The sequence below is a fragment of the Nanorana parkeri genome, unplaced genomic scaffold, assembly GCF_000935625.1.
Source record: "Nanorana parkeri isolate BGI_ZX_2015 unplaced genomic scaffold, ASM93562v1 scaffold478, whole genome shotgun sequence".
Classification (NCBI taxonomy): domain Eukaryota; kingdom Metazoa; phylum Chordata; class Amphibia; order Anura; family Dicroglossidae; genus Nanorana; species Nanorana parkeri.
Window position 1 is genome coordinate 1,074,739 of NW_017306746.1, and position 22,042 is coordinate 1,096,780.

At 42.7% G+C, this 22,042-nt stretch overlaps 1 protein-coding gene across 1 annotated transcript in view; it reads left to right on the forward strand.

Annotated features, from left to right (window-relative positions):
* SLC39A5 (solute carrier family 39 member 5) overlaps positions 1-8,027 on the forward strand; it is a 32,451-nt gene extending 24,424 nt beyond the window's left edge. The window contains exons 8-12 of the mRNA XM_018560784.1: positions 163-238; positions 2,390-2,587; positions 3,895-3,975; positions 6,782-6,972; positions 7,799-8,027. Coding sequence (XP_018416286.1) covers positions 163-238; positions 2,390-2,587; positions 3,895-3,975; positions 6,782-6,972; positions 7,799-7,942 — 690 coding nt within the window. The 3' untranslated portion in view covers positions 7,943-8,027. The remainder of the gene's footprint in view (positions 1-162; positions 239-2,389; positions 2,588-3,894; positions 3,976-6,781; positions 6,973-7,798) is intronic.
* Positions 8,028-22,042: the final 14,015 nt, after the last annotated feature.

The window sequence follows — 22,042 nt, forward strand, 5'->3', positions numbered from 1 at the left end:
ATGAACCTTAGTAAGCTTGTTATAAATGGCAACTTTATATATTTCCATTCTGGTCATTTTATTTATTTGTATTGTTTGAAACAACCTGTGATAAGCTGGAATTCCTATTGAAGTAAGCAAGTTATTAATTTATTTACATTTAAGTGCCCTTTCCATCACTAGAAACGTCCCCGTGTTAAAAAGCCTGCTCAAGATGAAGGATGCACCACTGTGTTATGGGAGCTTGGACACCCTGTTGGTAAGTAATACACTTCCACGCATACCAGATAACAGTAGACTTGCTTTGGATTATGTGGATTTAAAGGGGGCAAACAGTGTATTTTTTTTTTTTTGTGGGAACATTGGCAGCAACATTGGCAACAAACTGTTTGAGATTAACTCCATTACAAAGACTAGAGGCCACCACCTAAAGTTGGTGGAGAAAAAAATTCCAGCACAATGAGCGAAGAGGGTTCTTTACAGTAAGAGCGGTTAAGGTCTAGAACTCACTGCCATCGGCAGTGATTTCAGCCAAGAGTGTAGATTTGTTCAAGAAACGTTTGGACAATTTCTTGAGGGACCGTAATATCCAGGGATACCAGTATCACTAAGAATGAGATGATGCGTGGACCTATATGGGTTGGACTTGATGGACATATGTCTTTATTCAACCCCAAATACTATGTAACTATGTAATTATGTATATTGAGGGGGCTTACAGTTATAAACGATCTATATATTTTCTGGTCCCCCTTGCAGCCCCATTCACATAATTGCCTCTCACCTTTGTCTCAGCTACCAGATCGAAGTGGAAGTTAGGCAGCAGCTGTAATGAGAACATATGGCTGCCTTCTGTACGCATCTAATTTGTAACTTTCTATAAAAAAACAAGGTTTTTAAAAAATGAAAGCACCTTGATAGGCTTATTTACATCAAGTGGATCTTTTGCTTCAGAAAAATGTTTTTAACTTCCTATTTGAACTGACAAACACAGTGCCTCTGCTAAGAAGGATGTTAAGCGGACATGCATCTTCCACTGGAAGTCATGACTGTGGCTGTCACAGTCTTGCAATGCCTCATGGGATTTGTACCCCTGGTATATACTGTAGGTTAATTCTGAAACAGCAGCCATCATTTTTAAACCTTCTTTAAGGTAGTTTTAGAATTTAAGGTATACACATGTTCTTTCTAGCGAGATATCCAAATAAAATTTTCATTGTGGTGAATGTGCAGGTAAATTAATGTCATTGAATTAGTATTATAAAGTAATGTTGGCTACATGCAGTGATATTCAGAGTAGTTTCATCATTGCAATCCATAAAGACACAATACTGAAGATATATTGGTCTCTGCTCACCAATGTTATTATTGTGAGGGCAAAGTGCAATTATTCTGGGCAAACATTCATTGCAGCCAGATATGATTATAAGAAGAAGCTGATTAGTTGCTTTGAGTTTTTGCACATAGTCATTGCCCTTTTTAATTATTAAGCAAGTCTAGGTGGATAGCTGATTGTGTACAGGTATTCCTCACTTAACGACCGAGTTCCGTTCCTACGACCAGGTCGTTAAACGGATTGGTCGTTAAGTGAGGAACACTATACAGTACTGTACTGCATTAGGACAGTACTGTATAGCGTTGCCGATGTAAAGTACCGAACAGTGTACTGTACATCCGGCAATGGAAATACTTACCGAGACCTGCAGTGAAGATCGGGGGATGTCACTTCCGCCGGCGACCCGTCGCACTGACGCGCGAGGTCGGAGGTCGATCGGCGGTCCGTCGTAAGTGCGAGTGGTCGCAAAACAGGTAAGTCGGTAAGTGAGGAACATCTGTATAGCAGGGGTAGGCAAACTTTGGCCCTCCAAATCCCATCATGCATCTTCCCAGGCCTGGCGCTACCACAAGGCAAGTCAGGCGGCCGCCTTACGGCGCTGCAGGGTGAGGGCGGAAAAAACAGGGCATTTTTACAAGTACTTGTCAAAATGCCCCGATGTTTGCGCTATGTTTTTTTTTTCACTTACCTTCGGTCGGGAGAGCAGCGGCGAGTCAGCGCTGGTCCAGTGGGAGGAGCTCCAGGTGGGGTCCTAATTTAGCTGGCCGGCGACTGCCAGAGGATCCCGACACGCGCGGCACCTCAGGCAGTCGCCTGTGTGCAAAAATGCACCTTGCCTGTGTAGGCAAGGATCCTAGCACCGGCCCTGCATCTTCCTCTGCGAGTCATGACTGTGGCTGTCAGAGTCTTGCAGTGCCTAACGGGATTTGTAGTTCCACCACAGCTGGAGGACCGGAGTTTGCCTACCCCTGGTATATACTCTAGGTTCATTCTAAAATAGCAGCCATCATTTTTAAATCTTCCTTAAGGTAGTTTTAGAATTTAACGCATACAAATGTGTTTTCTCTCCCTAAGACCCTGAGTTTTGTGAGGCTTCTGGAGCACAGGCTGATTGTCAGCAAAGACATGACATTCAGTTGGATGAAACAGGAAGCAGCCGCCATTGTCACGCCGGACACTCACACAGTGCTGCCAGTGGAGGCATTGCAGAGTTTGTATGGATGGTTCTTCTCGGAGATGGAATACATAACTTCACAGATGGCTTGGCTATAGGTGAGCTGATACAAACTCAGAAATCTTCTAATCCTTCTGCCTGGCATTTATGATTAAATTAGGTTTCTTTCAGATGGAGTGATGCAATATGGAAGTCTCAGACACTGCGATTTTTAAATTAAGTTCACAGTCTAGTCTTCTATTCCATTGATTAGATCACAGTGTAGGTAAAGATGTAAAAAGCCATTTAAAATAATGTTTTGGATAGAATGGAGAAGAGTAAAACCCCCGTGAGTTTATTTTTGCTGCCTATGTCCTTTTGGGGAGATTTCCTTTCTATCCCAAAGGTACAACAGGGAGGGAGAAGAAATCTCAACAAAGTCAGGGGAATTTCCCTGTTAGGGAAATGTTGCCGAGACATTGTAAGCTGCAAAGCAAACAATCAAGGTGGAGGACAAATTTTATCCCGTAACCTGTGGAGACCAACTTGTCGTGTAGGGTAGCCCCCTTGCCTGGAGTTCTTCTTTAAGCCAGATTACTCTGCAAATTTGAATTGAAGGAAGGGAAACCCAAGACAATAGACAACAAGCATCAAGTACCGTGTCACATATACAATGGCATGCATGGCCATTTGATCAACAAAGTCAACAAAATAAGGATCAACCCAGAAGAGGCCTAATCTACACCAAAAAGTCATAGTCTGGGAAATAAGAACTGTGGCTAGCAAAGGTTGAATCCCATTGATACTTAAAGGAAGGAGCTTTTTCTCTTCCATGCTAGTACTCTCCTTTCCTCTGTTATTTTATGTGAATGCTAAGTGAATATTTATTTTGCTTAAGTTTTTCAAATATTAAAAATTGCAATTTTTCTAATAACAAAATACCCATTTTTGCTTTTATTTTCCATTGTCTTTTGCACCCCAGTGCTCCTGATCTCCTTTAGCCCCTTTGCAGACACAAAATACCACTGCAGAGAGGGCTGCATGGTATTTTTCAGGGCATATTTCCTGATGTTTACAACAGTGGACCTATACCTGTGTAATGTGTGTTGAAATGGCAATTTGTTGATCAGAAGACGGTGTGACAGGGACAGAACATTTGACACCTTAAACAGAAACTACATCAACATGAACCTTCATGGCAGGGTCAGAGGGTATTATTTTAACGAAAGCTGAAGATTTAAAAAACAAAAATCAAAAATTATTTTTGAAATAATAAGGACATGTTAAAGCTTACAAGAAAATTCAGTAATTGGGTTTACAAATACTTTTATTCCAAAAAAAAATCACAGGTTTTGGTCAACAACTGTGACTCTTTCCTGTGAAATGCAGATGTCAAAACACATCTAATACATACAATTCTCTGTAGGCGCAGCCTTTTCTGCTGGTATATCTGGAGGGCTAAGCACAACCATTGCAGTATTTTGTCATGAACTTCCCCATGAGCTTGGTAAGTGAAAAATATTTTGTATTTTGGATTAACTGTAGGGCTGATATGAAGAGGAGTTATTCAGGTACATTGCCTGGGCTGGTAAAGGTAGGACCTTACCATACATACAATGTGTATGCTGGGGTGGTGCAGACAGAATGTAAGTGAAGGAGCTACAGTATATGGTAAGCTGACAAAGGTCTAAGGAGTGATTCTTCCCTATTCATGATAATCTGCCACCACCAGTCCATTCCTTCAATTTGCCAGTGGTAGTTGTTAGTTGGTCTTATCACTTGAAACCATGTCTTCCTGGCAATGTTGTTCCAGACACAACTAAGTTGATGGTACAGTGAGATGAATGTGACCTTTTGCCAACCAATGTGCAGGATAATTAAGTTTGACCACTCACCTACTCCTAAGTCACATACATATATAGCTATCTGCATCATACAATCCTATTTTCTATGCTGTTACTTTCTGCTTCTTACACTGGGGCATGTCATACACTGTTCAGTCCATGCTGCATAAGTAAGGCCAAGTACTTTATTTATGTTTCTTCCATAGTAAGAGTAACCACATTTTAGTGTTTGGAGTTGGCTTTGGTTCACTTTTAACACTTTCCATAATGTTCACAATGGAAAATGATCACTCTATACACTTTAACTCATATGTTTGCTCTTGGACTGTGACTTTCATTCTGTCTACACATTGTATTGCTACAAGGTTCATGTACACAGACTTCTGTTTGTGTTGTATGTAATTTTTACAAATTGTAGGTCTAAATGCTGTCACTAAAGTTATTGCATCCCCTGGTACTAATGGTGGGGGCCGGGACGTGGAAATGACTATTGATTAAAGTCGTCTTTCTCTAGCTACTTAATAAGTTATCTAGTCAACAATAACTTATGGCAAATATATAGAATAAGATTAATGTTTATGTAACTGAATGTGTAGAACGCTTTTAATCCAGTTTGTCAGAGAATGAAATAAGAGGGAAAAAAATTGCAGCAAGCGCAGTGAGAATCAAGTCAGATGTAAAGGGGGAATTATATCCTTTTCTTAAATTATTTTTTACAGATTTAATTAACCTTTTTTTTTAATGATTATTATTATTATTTTACTACTGAAGGCTTTAATGAAATATCACGGGTCTAAACAGAGTCCTCAGTTTCCACTGGTGTAGCTGCATTCACTAACACTGAACAGAAAGTGCTCTGTACAAAGTGCTTCATGTTTATTCACAAACAAAGCGATTGTACACATGGCCATTCATGCCATGTGGTGGAATGGAGAGCACAGTGGTGACAGTGAACTGTGTAGGGGACACAGAATAGAGTTGTTTGCTGGCACCCAATGGGAAGGCGATGTGGGGCTGACCTGCCCAGCTGGAAGTAATTCTGTTCCTCCATATCCCTTATGTTGGTGGCAGTGAAGGAGGTAAACTTGCATTGAGAAAAAAAAATATAAGCTGTCATTACTAATCTCTTCTATGATGATTGTTGTCTGGCTATCATAGTGACCCAAATGCTTCAGTATTGTCTGTCTATGACCTGGAACAAGTGGATATATCAGGAGCTCTAATCACTTGCTGCATGCTTGTTGCTGGACATTGACTCAGAAACTATTGAGCGATAAGACAACAATAATGTGCAGAACTGGTCAGAACTCGCAATCCCATAGGAGATGATTTACTAAAGGTAAATAGGCTGTTCACTTTGGAAGGGAATTTTCTCTTAGCCTAGTGGATGAGGTGAAGCTCTGCTGACGTCTATCATCCAATTATGGCAAATATATATATATATATATATATATATTTCATGTTCTTGCTCGTGATTGGGTATTGTATACAAAGTAAATTTTCACCACATTCACTAAGCTAGAAGAAAATTACTCTGCAAAATACAAATTCCCTTGAAAAGTGAACAAAGTATAACAAAGGGTTAAATACAGTAATATATTTTATGTAAATGCAATTTTAGGTATGCTGTGTGAATGAGGACACATAAAAAAACATATGGTGGTATTTGACTGCAGAAGTGGAAATACAAGTACAATTATTTTAACTTTAAGTACAATTATGGGTCAAGCTGAATGTCACTATAATGGTGTCATTCACTAGTTGTCCAAAGAAGGCAGATGGCAGGGCAATGTCACAGAGTCTGCAGGCCTGCAGCCTCGAAAAGGTGCAGCCACCCCCCTTAAGCTGACCATACACCTATAGATTTTCAATCGGAAATTTTCGTTGCTGCCAAAAACCCACGTTCGATTCCAACTCAAATTGTCCATCGTGCACAGATTTAGAAAAATTGTTTGTTAACAATACCAACTCACCAAAGTTTGTCGATCGACAGAACAGATTTTTGTTTGCACATGTGCAGTGTTCTTGCGGCAATTTTTTTCCAACGAAAACGCCGCTAATTCATCAATTTTAGTTCGATTCTAAAAAAGTTTTCCAGCCTCACCATTCGAGAAAATTCGAGCGGGATTACAATGGAAAAAAAAACCCGTTGGTGTCCCATCAACTGTTCGATTATTGTTCGAAAGACCATTCGTGGAAGATTTCCGAACGAAAGTCGAAGAGTGTATGGGCACCTTTCTACCATATAGCACAGCAGAATTGGGAGGATCACATGTATAACATTTCACCTACTTGTGTATTTAGCATATGTTGTTCATTGGAACCTTCGAACTTTCTGCCAAACAAGTACAATGAGATATCAGAAAGATTCTGGCAAATAAGTACTTTAATGCATTTGTGTATATATAAAAACATCCACATGTAACATTTACTTACTACAAAGAAAGTTGACTAATTTTTCTTTTTTAGGTGATTTTGCTGTCTTGCTGCAGGCTGGTGTTCCAGTAAAGAGGGTCCTTTGCTTCAGTCTGATTTCCGCATTACTCGCATATCTGGGAATGTTGGTTGGAGTTGTAACGAGTAGGAGCTCTGCTCAAGTCACTCCGTGGATGTTTGCTGCGACTGCTGGGATATTTCTATACGTGGCACTTGTAGATATGGTATGTTATTTTGGTTTCATGTTAGTATTTATAAAGGTTTTTGTTAGGCTTATATGTGCCCTATCCTTTTTTTTTTTATCTCTTACATCTGTCTATGAGGCAAGTGATATAATTTCTATCTGAAATGATTGCCTGTTATGAAGGATGTCATTGAACGTATTGGGAACATGTCTATTAACTTTGTCAGGCCATTATTATTTTTTTTCTTTTAGTGCATGTCTGAGCCCAATAACTGAAAGGGTTTTTCTGAATTTTTCTGGATGGTGGCATTTGTAGAAACGGTGTATTATTTATTGGTTTCATGTCAGTATTTGTAGAAGTTTTTGTTAGGCTTATATGTGCCCCATCCTTTTTTATCTCTTACATCTGTCTATGAGGCAAGTGATATAATTTCTATCTGAAATGATTGCCAGTTAGGAAGGATGTCCTTAAACATATTGAGAACATGTCTATCAATTTTGTCAGGGCCTTATGTTTTTTAGTGCATGTTTGAGCCCAATAACTGAAAGGGTTTTTCTCTCCATTTTTTCTGGATGTGGCAGAATAAAATGTAGAGACATTCTACTTTACAGAGTATGTAAAGCAATTCACATTAATCTGTGTGTCAGACCTTACATCTTTATTAGGCAAGCACACATGCCCAGCTTTTTTAGTGGAAGCCGATTAAACTACCAGTTTGCTTTTGATAGGAAAGGGTACTAATAAGCAATGCTAGTCTGTTGCTTTAATAACTTTTCTTGTAAGATGTGTTATTTTGTTTTGTGCATTTGTTAGTAGCCACTAAAGAAAACCATAAAGTAACTATATAATGTCAACTTTTATTTAGCTGCCCCAAATGTTGCACCGTGAGAGCTCTGACCGCTGCCAAGGAATGGACTGCATCCTCCAGAGTGCTGGTTTCCTGGTGGGATGTGGCATTATGCTGTGCATTGCTCTGTTCCAGGACCATATGGTTTTTCTCAATTTATAGAGAAGAGACGGACAGTGGATCTTCTACATTATTCATGTTCTGTAACGGACAGTGAAAAGGTTTGGTAGACTCAAGTGGATTAGTAAACAAATGTGCATTCCTGAAATCCTAATTATTTGAGATTTTTTTTTTCATGTAAAGAAATAAGTGCTCTTATTTCAGGACTCTAATAGATTCACTAGTCAAAGCTTATTTTATAAAGTCCCCCATCCACTGCCTTTAATACTGTGCTTGGGAGAAGCATTCTCTTTCCATAATTCAAGCTCTATGTCATAACCTTTTGGGTGCCTGGACTGTTGCCAAATTCATAACATTCCATATTATGTAATCATCCCAGTAGAGAATGGAAAAGAGCTGTATTTCCTATTGCGCACAAAAGAGTGTGCAGTGAACAAAATACCTTTGAAGCACAAGCCATGTTTGTACAGCACTCCTAACACTGAAATACCTCTTCGACAACATAACAGGACATGCAACCTTCTACTCAGTTTAAGTCACCTTGGACAGCAAGACCATTATATAAACATAAAACCTCATGAATGTTCCCTGCTAACAATAAAACTTTTCTATTAAATCTGTTTAATGTGTGGGAGTTTCAGCTATATGGAATTTGAATGTGTAAAGTGTGTAACAGAACATGGCAGGCTCTGGCACAAAGGTGGGAAAAGGTAAACTGAAGTCTGGGAACTGATTTTTTTTTTTTTTCCCCAATGGGGGAACACCATGTCTGGGTGCAAATTAATCTACCATCCATTAACACAATTTTTAATTAAAACTTGTCTTAAAAAAAAGTTTTCCTAAAGAACTTCTCCAGCCAGGTAAATATTTTTTTATCTTGCTTGCAGAAACTTGATCTCTTGGAACAAGCAACTGGAGAGTAAAAACAGATGGTGCTGGTTGGACTCGTAGTTTCAAAGACTCACCACACCCCAAAACTGCCAGCTGTGCCAAAGAAGCTGAGGATCATTAGTCCTCCCTGTGCAAGTAGAAAAGGCCACCCTGTGCCTAAAGGTGGCCATACACTTAGTCTTGCGATGGTTGTAAAGCAATTTTAAAAAACCGTACGATCTGCCCATCTTGGACAGGCAGATCGTACTTGCGATCATCGCAAGCCCGCCCGCTGCGGCATTGATCTTACAATCATGCTAAAAACCAGCCGAAAATCGTACGATTCTCGGCTGGTTTTCTAGCATGCTCCTAAGACAAAAGACGTGCGACCGTACAGTAAAAACGGTCACACGCCTTCCATACACTTTGCGATTATCGTACTGTGAAAGAATATGGATCATATCAAGAAAATGTCCTTTTCTATGTTTGAATTTGCTTCCTAGCTTTGTGACTTTCCTTACTCAGCTTTAGCGTTGCTATGCGTAACCAAGATATATCCTGTATCCGGAAGTGCGCTGAGGATGCATGAAAAGAATGCCGAGGGAGGATGCTACAGGCAGAAGATATCTTTGACTAACCAATTAGCGAGAGACACAAGACTTTAACAGCTCCTCTAGTTTACCCAATAGTACAAGACATTTAGAGATAACAGATGTGGGCATATGTGTGACGAACACTCTCCTGCCCTAAATAAAGTAGAACCGTCATAGACCCTTAACCCTGTGTTTGTGATTTTTCCGGTGCACCGAACACGACATAATTAGGAACAGCAGCAGATATCTTGTGTAAACCAAGTTGTGGTTCTGATCCATTTCAGTACGATTGCGGGATTTCCCGCGTTTATCGTGCGATAATCGCACAGTGTATGGGCACCTTTAGTGTCTGTGGTAGAGCACCAGGCATTACTCATCAGCTGGCCCACCCAATCACAGCGTGGCCCCTGGTGTCCACCCATTAATAACATGGTTCATAGCTGCTGGTGTGCTATAAACCAACACTCTAGATCTCTACTGTGCCCTTCAATTAGTGGAAGAGAAAGATACATTCATGAACAAATGAACACTTAAAATTTCATTGTGGCACCTCGTGCCAAATGCAGCCCCAAAATCTAACCAAGCCTCATCCATGTTTCACAGTAGCTACTGTGTTTTTTACTTTGAATGCTTCATTTTTTTCCATCTGTAAACATAGAGCTGATATCACTTGCCAGTGTTGTCCAGTGTTAATGTTGACAGCAAATTTCAAGTTAGTCATATTTTACACATCTGAGTATTTTTAACAAACCAGTAATTAGATATGCATTGATTAGAACAACTTGCATTAGACGTTCTTAATTCGCTCCAGAAGTGAAAAACTAGATTGGCTGTAATGTCATTGCACATATTACCTATTAGCCGTCTATTCAGGATGGAACCGGAAGTCCAAAGAGATTAGTGCTGATTGGATCTCTCCCCAAATTCTCTCCCCCTAACGTTTTAGTTAGTTGATTAAAATTTCAATATATTTTCGTTATAGTTTTAGTAATCATAACTTAGTTTTAGTCTACTTTTAGTCACTGAAAAGCGTTGTTGACGAAAACTATGACAAAAATAATCATTATTATACAGGATTTATAAAGTGCCAACAGTTTGTGCAGCGCTTTACCATATAAAGTCAATGAAATGAACTGGTTTTGTCTCAAAGAGAATGTCCTGTACAAAGGCAAATGCATTCTCCCAAAAAGCATTGTTGCTTATAAATATGTTTTTGGTTCAACAGTGAAGTCTTCCTTTGAGCCACTGTTTAAAAATAAGCATCTGGTACAATCAGCCATCAACGTACTTTGACCGTGGAGTTCAGATTGCATCTCTTTCGAAGTTTTCCTTGGCTCTTTATCTACTATTCGCGCTAGGTTTCTGTTCAATTTGGGGTCAAGTTTCCTCTTGTGGGAGGTTGGCTACACTTCCATGAACCTTAAAGTGTAATTCCACTTTTGCAGCCAAAATTGGGTTAACACCTGTTTTATATTTGCTACTTGTTCTCATTTACATAGCATAACTTTAAAAATTTAAATTGCTTGCTCTTTCCTAAAAATAGGATTTTTGTACTCACCGTACAATCCTTTCTCTCCGTTAATTGAAGGACACAGGGCAACAGATCATAGATCCTGTATGGTAGGGTATATCGCCACCTGCAGGAGAAGGACGCTAGGCACATAAAAGGACAAAGACAGCCTAGGGGCGGCCCCTGCTGGTGGCCCAACCCCCCACCTGCTGACAAGTCTCCAGTTAGTAACAAGCAGTTAGGAGTGTACACCCAATAAAGAGGGCGGGACCTGTGTCCTTCGATGAACGGAGAGAAAAGGATTTTACGGTGAGTACAAAAATCCTATTTTCTCTCCCGTTCATTGAAGGACACAGGGCAACAGATCGTAGATCCTGTATGGTAGGGATGTCACCAAGCAGTAACACACTGAGGGATGGGCAAAAACAACCAAAATTCCCAAAAGACCCCCCAAGAGCCGCCTGCAACACCTTGCGCCCCAAACCAGCATCCGCCGATGCCAAAACATCCACCTTGTAAACCTGAACAAAGGTGTGAACAGACGACCAAACAGCGGCCTTACAAACCCGAAAAACAGAGGCACCATGAAGAAAAGCCCAGGATGCCCCAGAAGCCCTAGTGGAACGGGCAGTGACAGGGAAAGGGGGTTCTCGCCCCTTAACGGCGTACACCTGAACAACAAGCGTACAAATCTACCGAAAAATGGTAGCGGCCGGCCGGCCCTTACTGGGGCCCACTGTGAGCACGAACAAGGAATCCGACTCATGGAAAGAAGCTGTAGCTTCCAAATAAACATGGAGAGTGCGCACCACATCCAAACAGTGCAGTGCCCCTTCCTTCCTATGAACCGGTTTCGAACACAAGGAAGTCAAGACAATTCAGATGGAAAGCTGACACAACCTCGGGCAGGAAAGCCGGCCGAGGACGGAGAGCATCCTTGTCCTTCCGAAGAACAAGCAACGTTGACTTGCAGGACAAGGCATACAACTCAGACACCCGTTGAACGGAAGTGATGGCAATCAAAAAGGCCACTTTTAGGGACAAGACAGAAAAGGAGTCTCCCGGATAGCCCAAAGGGCGATCCCTGCAACATCGACAGCACCAGGTTCAGATCCCACGGTGCCAAAAGGCGAGCGGACAGGAGGAGCAATACGCGCAACCCTCTGAATAAAAGTGCGAACTAAGGCGGTAGACGCCAACGGCTGTTGGAAAAGCAGTCAATACAGAAATCCGGCCCTCCACTGTGCTCAAGGCCACTCCGTGCTGCAGAAACGCAAGAATTCTGCTGATCGAAAACAACCGCGGAGACAGAGCCCCAGCCTCACACCAGGCAAATTAGGCCCTTCACGTGCGAAGGAATATTTTCCCAGAGACAGCTACCACGCCCCCCCCCCCCCCCCCCCGAGGCCAATCTGGGGCCATGAGGATGACGGTGACGCCTTCGGCCACTATCCGGCACAGAAGCAGCGGCAACAGGTATAGTGGAGGGAAGGCATAATCAGACCATAAGGTCCCAGGGAGCCACCAGGGCATCCACCGCTGCCGCCCAAGGAACCTGAGCCAGGGCTATGAATCGTGCGACGAGATGCCAGGAGGTCCACATCCACAGCGCAGACAGAGGTGATGAAACACCTCCGGATGCAATGACCATTCCCCCGGATCCACCGATTGGCGACCGAGATAGTCGGCCCGCCAATCATCCACCCACGGAATGTATACTGCGGAAAAAGCCGGAACATGCTCCTCCGTCCAGGAGATGATCCCTGGCTGACTGAACGCGGACCGACAGGCCCCGAAGACGACTCGTCCAATGCTGGAGAGACAACCAAATCGCCCGAAGCTCCAGCACATCGATCGACAGACGAGACTCCTCCAATGATCCAATGCCCCTGTGTCGTCCATGAGCCCAAGACACCTCCCCAGCCCAGAAGGCTGGCATCCGTCCAGTGCATGGGAGAAAGGATCTGTCTGCCACCAGAGCCGGGGACCACAGCCACCAAACAGGGGGCACCCTCGCTGCCCTGTCCAGTGACAAGGGCCACTTACCCACAGCAACAAGATGTCCCCCATGAAGAGTCTTGGTGTGATGTCGCGCATAAGGTACTGCCTCGAAGGAGGCTACCACGAGCACCAGTACCTGCATGCAGAAGCGGATGGTCTGACGACTGACGAGACCTCAACCATCCCGCCTGAAAACTAAGCTTTCCAAGTTTGTCCGGGGAGAAAAAACCCAGGCCTGGACAGTGTCCAGAATGAGATCTAGATACTCCAACCGCGTGGACGGGACCAGACAGGACGTCTTGAAGTTCAGAATCCAGCCGAACTCTTCCAAGGACCGAACGCTCACCACCAGATCCTCCAACAGGGGAGGAATGCGACTCTGCCTTCAGGAGGTCGTCCAGGTACCCCACCACTGAGATCCCCCGGACAGCGGAGTAACGCCAGAGTGAACACTTGAGGGGACAACGCCAGACCGAAGGGCAGAGCCACAACTGGAAGTGCTCCTCCCCCACCGCAAAACGAAGATAACGTTTATGGGAAGGGCAAACGGGGACATGAAGGTAAGCATCCTTGATGTCGGTGGACGCCAAAAAGTCCCCCTGATGAAAACAGGCCAATACGGATCTGATAGATTCCATTCCATTCCATCTGAACTTGCGGACCCTCACAAAACGTGTGCAACCGTTTGAGGTCCAGGATGGTCAGAATCCCCTCCTTCCTGGGCATCGTAAACAGGTTTGATAAAACCCTTTGAACCTCTCAGGGTAGGGCACCGGAACGATCGCCACCAGAGACAAGAGGTCCGCCCCCGTGCAGCGAAGGTCCGTGAGCCTCTGCGGGGAGAAGCGCGAGTTGGAAGGAAAAGAACATGTCAACGGGACGCGACAGAAACCGGTACCCACACCCAGGAAATCGGAGACGCGGGACAACCAGAGATCAGCAAACAGTCGAAGGCGCCCCCCCGCGCATGCGCCCTGGCCAGAGTCCAACAGACAAAAAGGGATGCACCGTGGGAGGAGTCTCCCACTTAGTCAAGAATGACTCCGCAAAAGGACAATGAACCGAGAAGCGTTCAGGAACCGAAAAGCACTTGTCGGTCGCTTCCACTCCTTGTAGATTAAATCATCAAAGAAAGGAATCAAAAGGAAGGCCCTGGTGGAACGATTGCGCTTATGCGCCCCAAACTGAACTGGAGGAAGCGCAGAAGAACTCGGGCCCCCCCAATCCTGAGCGTCTCCCTGACAGAACGAAGCAGGGCAGAGACCAATTCGCGCTCCCGAACCATAGGGGAAGCGCTCGACTCATCCTCACTAACTGAAGTTGGCGGGAAGAGTACCCCTAGTCAGGTTGGCCGCAGGTAACTCACCCTCCTCCCCCCCACCCCCCCCAAAAGGGAAAGGTGACGGCAGAGCGTGCTCCCCAAGGGCCCTCTGCATCAAGGTGCGTTCAAAGCGCATCACAAAACTTTCCATGGTAGCGGAAAACACCTCTAAGGACTAGGCAGTGCCAGCTGCACCGACCACCCCCAACGCAGCCCCCGAGGGCAAGGAGATTGGGAAAGCGGCTCTGGCTTACAGGTAGCACTGAGAGGGGAACGGGTTGCAAGGGGTGCCCACAGCCCTCACATAGCCCTGTGGACGACCATGCACTGCAGTCCATGGTGCCCACCACTAGTGCACACACCAACCATCCCAGAGAGCAGACAGCGGGACACCCCAGAGTACTCACAACCCTGTGGGTAGTGGAAAGCCACAGCAGTCCGACTCCCAGTTTCCAGATCTGTCTTCTGTGAAAAGGCAGCAGCAGTTCTGTTTCCCAGCAATCAGCCAAATAAATGGATGCCACAGCCGGCCGCCGCTGTGTAAACCGGAAAGGACATCACGGAAAGGGCAAGGAAGCCCTCAACCAAGATGGCGGCCTCGGCCTCCGCTAGGCCGCAAAAGAGAGCCGGGGCCTAAATTTTCAGCTGTCCGAGCACATGTGCTGAAAAAACAGGAGACATGCGGCCGCGGCGCTCCCTGCCATCAGTGCTGTGAACAGCAGCCCACCGGCCCCCCTGGACCGCTACCAGACCCAGGTAAGCCCTGGCAGCAGCAAGGCCGCCTGAAGAACAGGATGGAGGGAGGGGGAAAGAGGAGAAGCTCCCGAGGCCCCTGCAGAGGATCCCAGACAGGACAAGGGGGGCTGCAGCAGCAGATCCCCCCACACCATACTAGTAGGCTAGCCACACAGGATCTCCGCACACATGGTCCTCACCGCCCCAGCCCGACCCCACATACATACCACACCATGGGGTCAAAGCGAAGTCCCTGCCACTGACCCTCTTCTGGGTACCGTCCTGGGGAGGCCACCTCATGGATATCCAGGCAGCCAAAGCACCGAGGATGCAGGGACGGCGGAAAAAACGCCCCCGACCGTAGTCGCGGCGCCGCCAGCCTGTATGGAATGCTGTGACTGGTGGGCCGAGACCCTCAGTCCTATGCACCCCACCGGGACAAACCCACAGGCCACTCTGCCTAAAATGGCAGAGTTGTCGCAGCCGACCCACCGAGGCAGAGTCTGCATGCGGTCGACGTCGCACAGGGGAGACTCCAAGGATCCAAACATCCAACCTGTCACCCTGACGACACTTGCTAGAAGATCCAGTGAAAGAAGGACGAATCTGCGAAGAATTCAAAGGAGAAAAAATTCTGAGCTCCTTACTCCTGACGCTAGGCAAAAAAATGGAGGCTTGTCAGCAGGTGGGGGGTTGGGCCACCAGCAGGGGCCGCCCCTAGGCTGTTTTTGTCTTTTTGTTGTGCCTAGCGTCCTTCTCCTGCAGGTGGCGATATACCCTACCATACAGGATCTACGATCTGTTGCCCTGTGCCCTTCAATGAACGGAGAGAAATAAAAGTTTTTCTCTAAATTAAATTTTCCTCTGGAATGCAAGGGACCTGGGGCATTGATCTTTATTTATTTCTTATTAGTGTTTGTATAGCGCCAACACTTTTTACGCAGCACTTTCACATTGTACCGTGGCTTAGATGAGGAACACACTGCAGTCAGATAACATTGTTCTGTGGCTGGGATGAAGAGAAATGCTCTGCAGTTAACATGGTACTATGGCTGGGATGAGGAGGAATGATCTGCAGTCAGATAACATACACCATGGCTGGAATGAGGAGAAATGCTCTTCTGTCAGATAACGTACCATGGCTGGGATAGGGAGGAATGCTCTGCACATCTCAGGAGCGGAATTGCTGTACCCAAGGAAAAGACCCTGCAGCCCCTCCCCCGATCTCCCCTCTCCCCCAAGAGGAGGCTGCATGGTGCTGCTGTCTGGGTACCTCTAAAGGGCTGGTATCGGATTTTAGTATTGGACATTTTTAAGATTACGAGTACCGATACTAGTTTCAGTATAGGTGCATCCCTATCTTTAACCTGATTAATCTTGCCGGTGTTGGCAGATCTCATCGGTTGTAAACTAGATGTTCCAACAACGGGTTAGAAATCTAGAAGCATTGTATGATAATTAGAGGGAACTCAGTGTCCCTGGTCTTTCTAAAGGTGCCCATACACTGTGCGATTATCGCACGATAATCGCGGGAAATCCCGCGATCATACGATAATCGTAAAGTGTATGGAATGCGTGCCACCGGTTTTACTGTACGGTCGCACATCTTTTGTCTTAGGAGCACGCTAGAAAACCAGCCGAGAATCGTACGATTTTCGGCTGGTTTTTAGCATGATCGTAAGATCTGCCCGTTCAGCATTGCGGGGTTTTATTTTTTTACTATATTAAGGAAAAATTACCGAAATTTAAAAAAACAAAACAGTTTCCCCTATATTAAATGATACAATACTCGCTCCATGGGTCAGAGCACCAACAATCATCCCACGTTCAAAGGCTGTTAAAATCGCAATTGACCCATATCTTCAGAAAAAAAAAAAAATCACTTCTACTGTCGTGGTAAACAACCTGCTTCCCTATTTATAATGGTCTGGCCCTCTAGCAACTTCAGGGCGAAATTATAGCTAATTTGCCTACAAACATCAGGTGGTCATAATAATCTGGCCACTCAGTGTATATATCTGCTAGAAAGTGCTTCAGTAGGCAAGTGCAGAAAAGGATGCAAACTAGAAGGCAGCATCAGCATGGGAAGGGTTGTCTTTAAGCTTTAATTGATTTGTTGAATCACCTGACATTAAATTCATACATCCCACTTCCCTTGTACAGTATATGATAAAGAAATGTGCATGTCCTCATTGGAAAGATTTCCAATCCCAACCTGAGAGGCAGTAAGGGGCAAATGATCCTACTAGAGACACTGAATGGAATAAAATCTGGCAGTGGTTCTACGTGTTCCCTGCTCTATCAAAAATAAAAGTTATGGCTGGAGTTGGGTTTTAACCCCTTCGTGACGGGAGACGTACAGTGTACGTCCCGTCACAAAGTGGCTATATGACTGGCCACGTACACTGTACGTGCCGAGTTATATTAGCCTCTGTAATGCTGGTAACTGCTGATTCTCAGCAGTTCCAGTCATTAATTAATGCCTCACTATTGAGACATTCATTAATGAAATAGTTAAGCTTTTTTAAAAGCTTCTTTCTTTCATTAATGAAAGAATGAAGCCTTTACATTCAGATACGGGTTCGCTAAATAGCGATCCCGTATCTGACAGCTGAAGATAGCAGAGAGGTAGCAGTGACTCACCTCTCTGCTATTCGTTTTGACAGCTGGAGAGCCTGGCCCGATGTTAAATGATACATTTCAACCACTAGATACAAAATGTATCTCTTGAGTGAAATGTATCAGTTTTGATCGTCTAGGAACGATCAAAGACCTTTAGTGAGATCTGATTCTGACATGCTGTCAGGATCAGTCTCTAAAGTTATTATTAGCTGTTCCTAAGCTTGGAGCAGCCTGATAATAACTAAAAATTTTAAAAAGTTAATTTATTAAGCAGTCATAGTGATTGCTTGATATAAACTGACAAAAAAAAATTTTTTTTTTTTACACTTATTTTTTTTACAAAGTGTAAAAAAAAAAAAAAAGTGTACAAAAAATTAGGAAAATAAAACTTTTATATGTAAATATATTTGTATACTATAATTATTATTAAAAAAATTCTAAAAATAATAATAATCAAAACTTGCTGCTGTGGAAGGATCACACAGCAAAAATGTAAAAAGTGTGTCAGTCATTTAGGAACAGAAACTAAAAACTAGCTCAGTCATGAAGGGGTTAAAGTTTATTTACATGGAAGCTAAAACCAGAGTCATCCTTCCTCTACTCTCTTTTTTTTCAGCATTATGCCAAGACCTTTAGGTGGAGCAAGTGCTCTGAACCTCCTCCAATGTAACCCATGCACCAACTGTATTAGATTAAACATTCCAAGACCATGCATGCTAAAATGCACATTAAAAGTTACGTGATCCAGTTTCCCATCATTGACTTTTCTGTTGCTTGGATCTAGTAAATCGCGGTTACCTCCAAAAAAAACACCACACACATGACACATTAGAAGCTAAAGCTTTTTAATAAACAGAATTGATTCAAAGCCACAATATGAGCAGCAGGACTTGGTTGCAGGGAACTTTTATAGAAAAGAGATCAAGTTTTAATGAACTCTCCTATTAAAATGATCCCCAAGTTTGAACTCCCACAACTTAAAAACACAAAAATAATTTGCACACATTCACCCTTGTTCCCCCCCACCCTGGCCCTGTCAGAGTAACATTGTTAGAAGACTGAACATTTGCAAGTGGGATAGAGAAGGCACAGGCACAGCAAGGGAGGCCACACAGGCACTCAGTAGTTGCATTACTATGATATACCATAACTATGAGGCAGTGAAAAGCCATCACAGCAACATTACCTAGCTGTAACAAAAACACAAATAACCAGTAGGGTTAGAGAGGACTCTTATTTGCAATACAGGGGAATATGATAGACAAAAAAAAAAAAGTATTACAAAACCCCTCTCAAAAAGAAAGAATTAGCAAGGAAAATCACCAAGAACCAACATTTTCTTTGAGAGAGGAAAAAAAAAAGAAAAAAAAAAAAAGAAGAAGAGGAAACAACCAAATCATAAAAAACAAAAACATGTTTTGCAATCCCCAGGTTCAGGGTTATCCTGTTTGTGGGAGTCAAAAGGCAAAAAGGTGTCTGGCAATGTCTTGTATTGTAGCTTGAGGGTTTTTTGGGGTGGCTTTAACAGTGCTATCACTACTACTAATACTGTACAATATTACTAAGACAATTACAACGTTCTGCTTGAGGCAAAATAGAAGGCTCATTCTCTACAACCCAAAATAAAGGAATCTACAGTTACATAAAAAGGGACTTCTAGAAGATCATCATTATTATGAAATCTCATTTAGAGGTGTCAAACAAGACTTCTAATTTTGCCCATATTAAAGATAAAATATTGTTGCCTTATAATACAGGTTTATCTGGACAATGTATATAAGGGAATTGTTACATACTGGTTAAGTAATATGGACATTAATTTCAGATATCATTACATGGTTATTTACATCAGATTGCTTCGATAGACTTGTGAAGTGAAATCTTCACTTCAGAAATTAGTGCATTCTTAATCTAATATTTTAAAGTCTGTGTGGGTGAACATATCAGAAACGTCTTCATGAACAAACACTGAAACTGCTTGATAAGGGAGAAAATTCTTGAAAATGGTTCCTACCAACAAAGACAGCTGTCAAAACCCACAAAGAAGTTAATTAGAGGAACACTGTGGTGAGATAAAAATGTAGGCTGCCACAGCTGACCTTCTGAAAAGGTTAGTTGCATGGCCATCTCTGGCTTCATAACTTTGTACCACTGACCTTGAACAAGTATGCACGGGTTTGCCATGTAGCAATTAGATGGGGATGGTAAAGCATCTAGAATTTTTAAAAAGGTCAGCATGGTAGCATGCACATTTATTTCCCCATAACCGGCTTCTTTTCAAGACTAAAAAGTTTAACATCTGCCGTTTTACTGTCCTGATGAAATCTGGGTTTTACCAAGTTAAATTGTATCTGTGGCCCACATGCACCAAGGAAGCAGCCATTTTATGGACAATGGATAATTCAGAGAATGCTTCAAATTAAATAGGAACTTGTAAACTTGTGCTACTAATATAGGGCGATTGTAATTCCACAAATGGCATTTAAGGTGATGTAGATGAAAATGATCAAAAGCAAAAAAAAAAAAAAAGTTAATACTTGTGGAAACAAAAAATTTGTTTGCAACTCAAAACAGCAACTTGCCTGCCTATGATACCACCTGACGGCCATTTCAGTGAACACCAGATTTTAGGATGGATCCAAGACTATTAAGAAGGGCAGATTCCAAAATAGTTGACAATGCTTTTTAGTAATTGGTCAATGACGTTTTAAAATGATGTATGGGCAGGCAATATGCTGGTATAATCTTACATCTACTTTTCTTAATTTCACACATTTGTTTCCACACATTTTAAATAAACGTAGCTTGGGCAAAAAAAAAAAAAGACCATAAAACACCATTTAGTTTGGTTATGACCACCGTGCTGATAAGCTGTATTGGTACTGCCAATATTTCTGCTTCCATGGTGTATAGATCTAGGTCCACTTCAAAACTGACAGCTGCACAACAGGGTCCCCTCCTAGGCACTTAACACGATACTGTGATTTCGACTTAAGTTGGAAAAACTGATATATGCACTTCCGAACAATAAAAAGACTTTATTCACAATATGTTGACCAATGCAAGCTATGCAAAAATTTGCCAGACTACTATACATGCCATTCACTAGAGAAAAGTCTACAAACACTATAGTCACACAAGTTGAACAATATCATGATTAACGAAAGAAAACTTTACATCCAACAGAATCCTGTTTTCTGCCATGAAAGTGCAATAAAACCCATCCTGCTACTTCAGTGAGGAATAAAATTATTCCCACACAGTAGACATCAACACATACATGTTGAATACTTACAGCCATTAATGCCCTAACAAAACCTAATACACACGTCCACACACACAAAATGTAAAGGTCTCAAGAGGTCTAGGTGTTGTGCAAAGAAATGTATTTTCTTGATCAACATGGTCCAGTATAGTCTTCATTTCTAACCTTGAAATATTGGATCTTACAAAAAAAATAAATTATAAATGTTAACTGTTCCCAGGCTCTTTAGGGTTCTCCATTCTTATGGACATTGTCAGGATGTGACGTTAATAGCTGCCTGTTTCTCAAGCATATAAAGGAAATTGGAGCCAAAGTGGTTACCATTTAATTATATTCTCTGCAAAATATTAGCGCTATAAAATCAATTTTGAAAAAAAAAAAAGTTTCCCCTGCCAAATCACCAGTTATTAATGACAGCTGTACAAAGTTGAACAGTGATTGTGCTGGGAATATATTTCTGCTACAAAACTATGGAAAATTCCAATCAGTGCCACCACAATGCATGGATAAAAATGGCAACATAACACCAGTTCTAAATGATGTAACTGTACAACTCCAATAACTGGCCCATAGACATGCAATGCGGTCTACTAAAGGAGGCCGGCATATTTAAAGCAATGCTATGCTGGTGAAGTTTGAAAAGGCCACACTTCAGGGTGAAGCCTGAATTTCTAAGGAATTTCTACTTAGTCAATGATGGTTGCAATCTTTTGAAAGATAAACAGCATGGGGTATTCAATACTAAAACCCCTTAAAAAATAAATAAAATTGGAGCGTTAAAACAGGGAAATAAAATAAAACCCTTTAATTTCATTGTGCTAGAAGAATGCACAAATATACTTCAAATTGAAGTATGAAGTGGTGCAAACCAAGGGTTCTATCAAAATGTCTGAATTGTTCTGCTCCCCGACAGGGAAGATACTTCTTTTCATTGTCCCACAGTAGTGGAGGAGAAATAAGGGAAAGAAGCTGGGCTGGCTGCAGTGGTCGGCAAGATAAAACCCTCGTCTTTACCAAAAAGCTGATAGCGCTCTGTAAAGGGAACGTGCTTTGTTTACGAAGGACAGAGCAATGAGTTTACTGAACAGCTACCACTCGTTTTACTTCCCCGCTGTTTTGTGGCCACTGGAAGCAAAGATGATATTCTGCTTAAAGCAAGAATGAGTGTAAATACCGGACTCACTTAATTGTTTTAGTATCCATCAATTCCCTGTGCAGAAGAGCT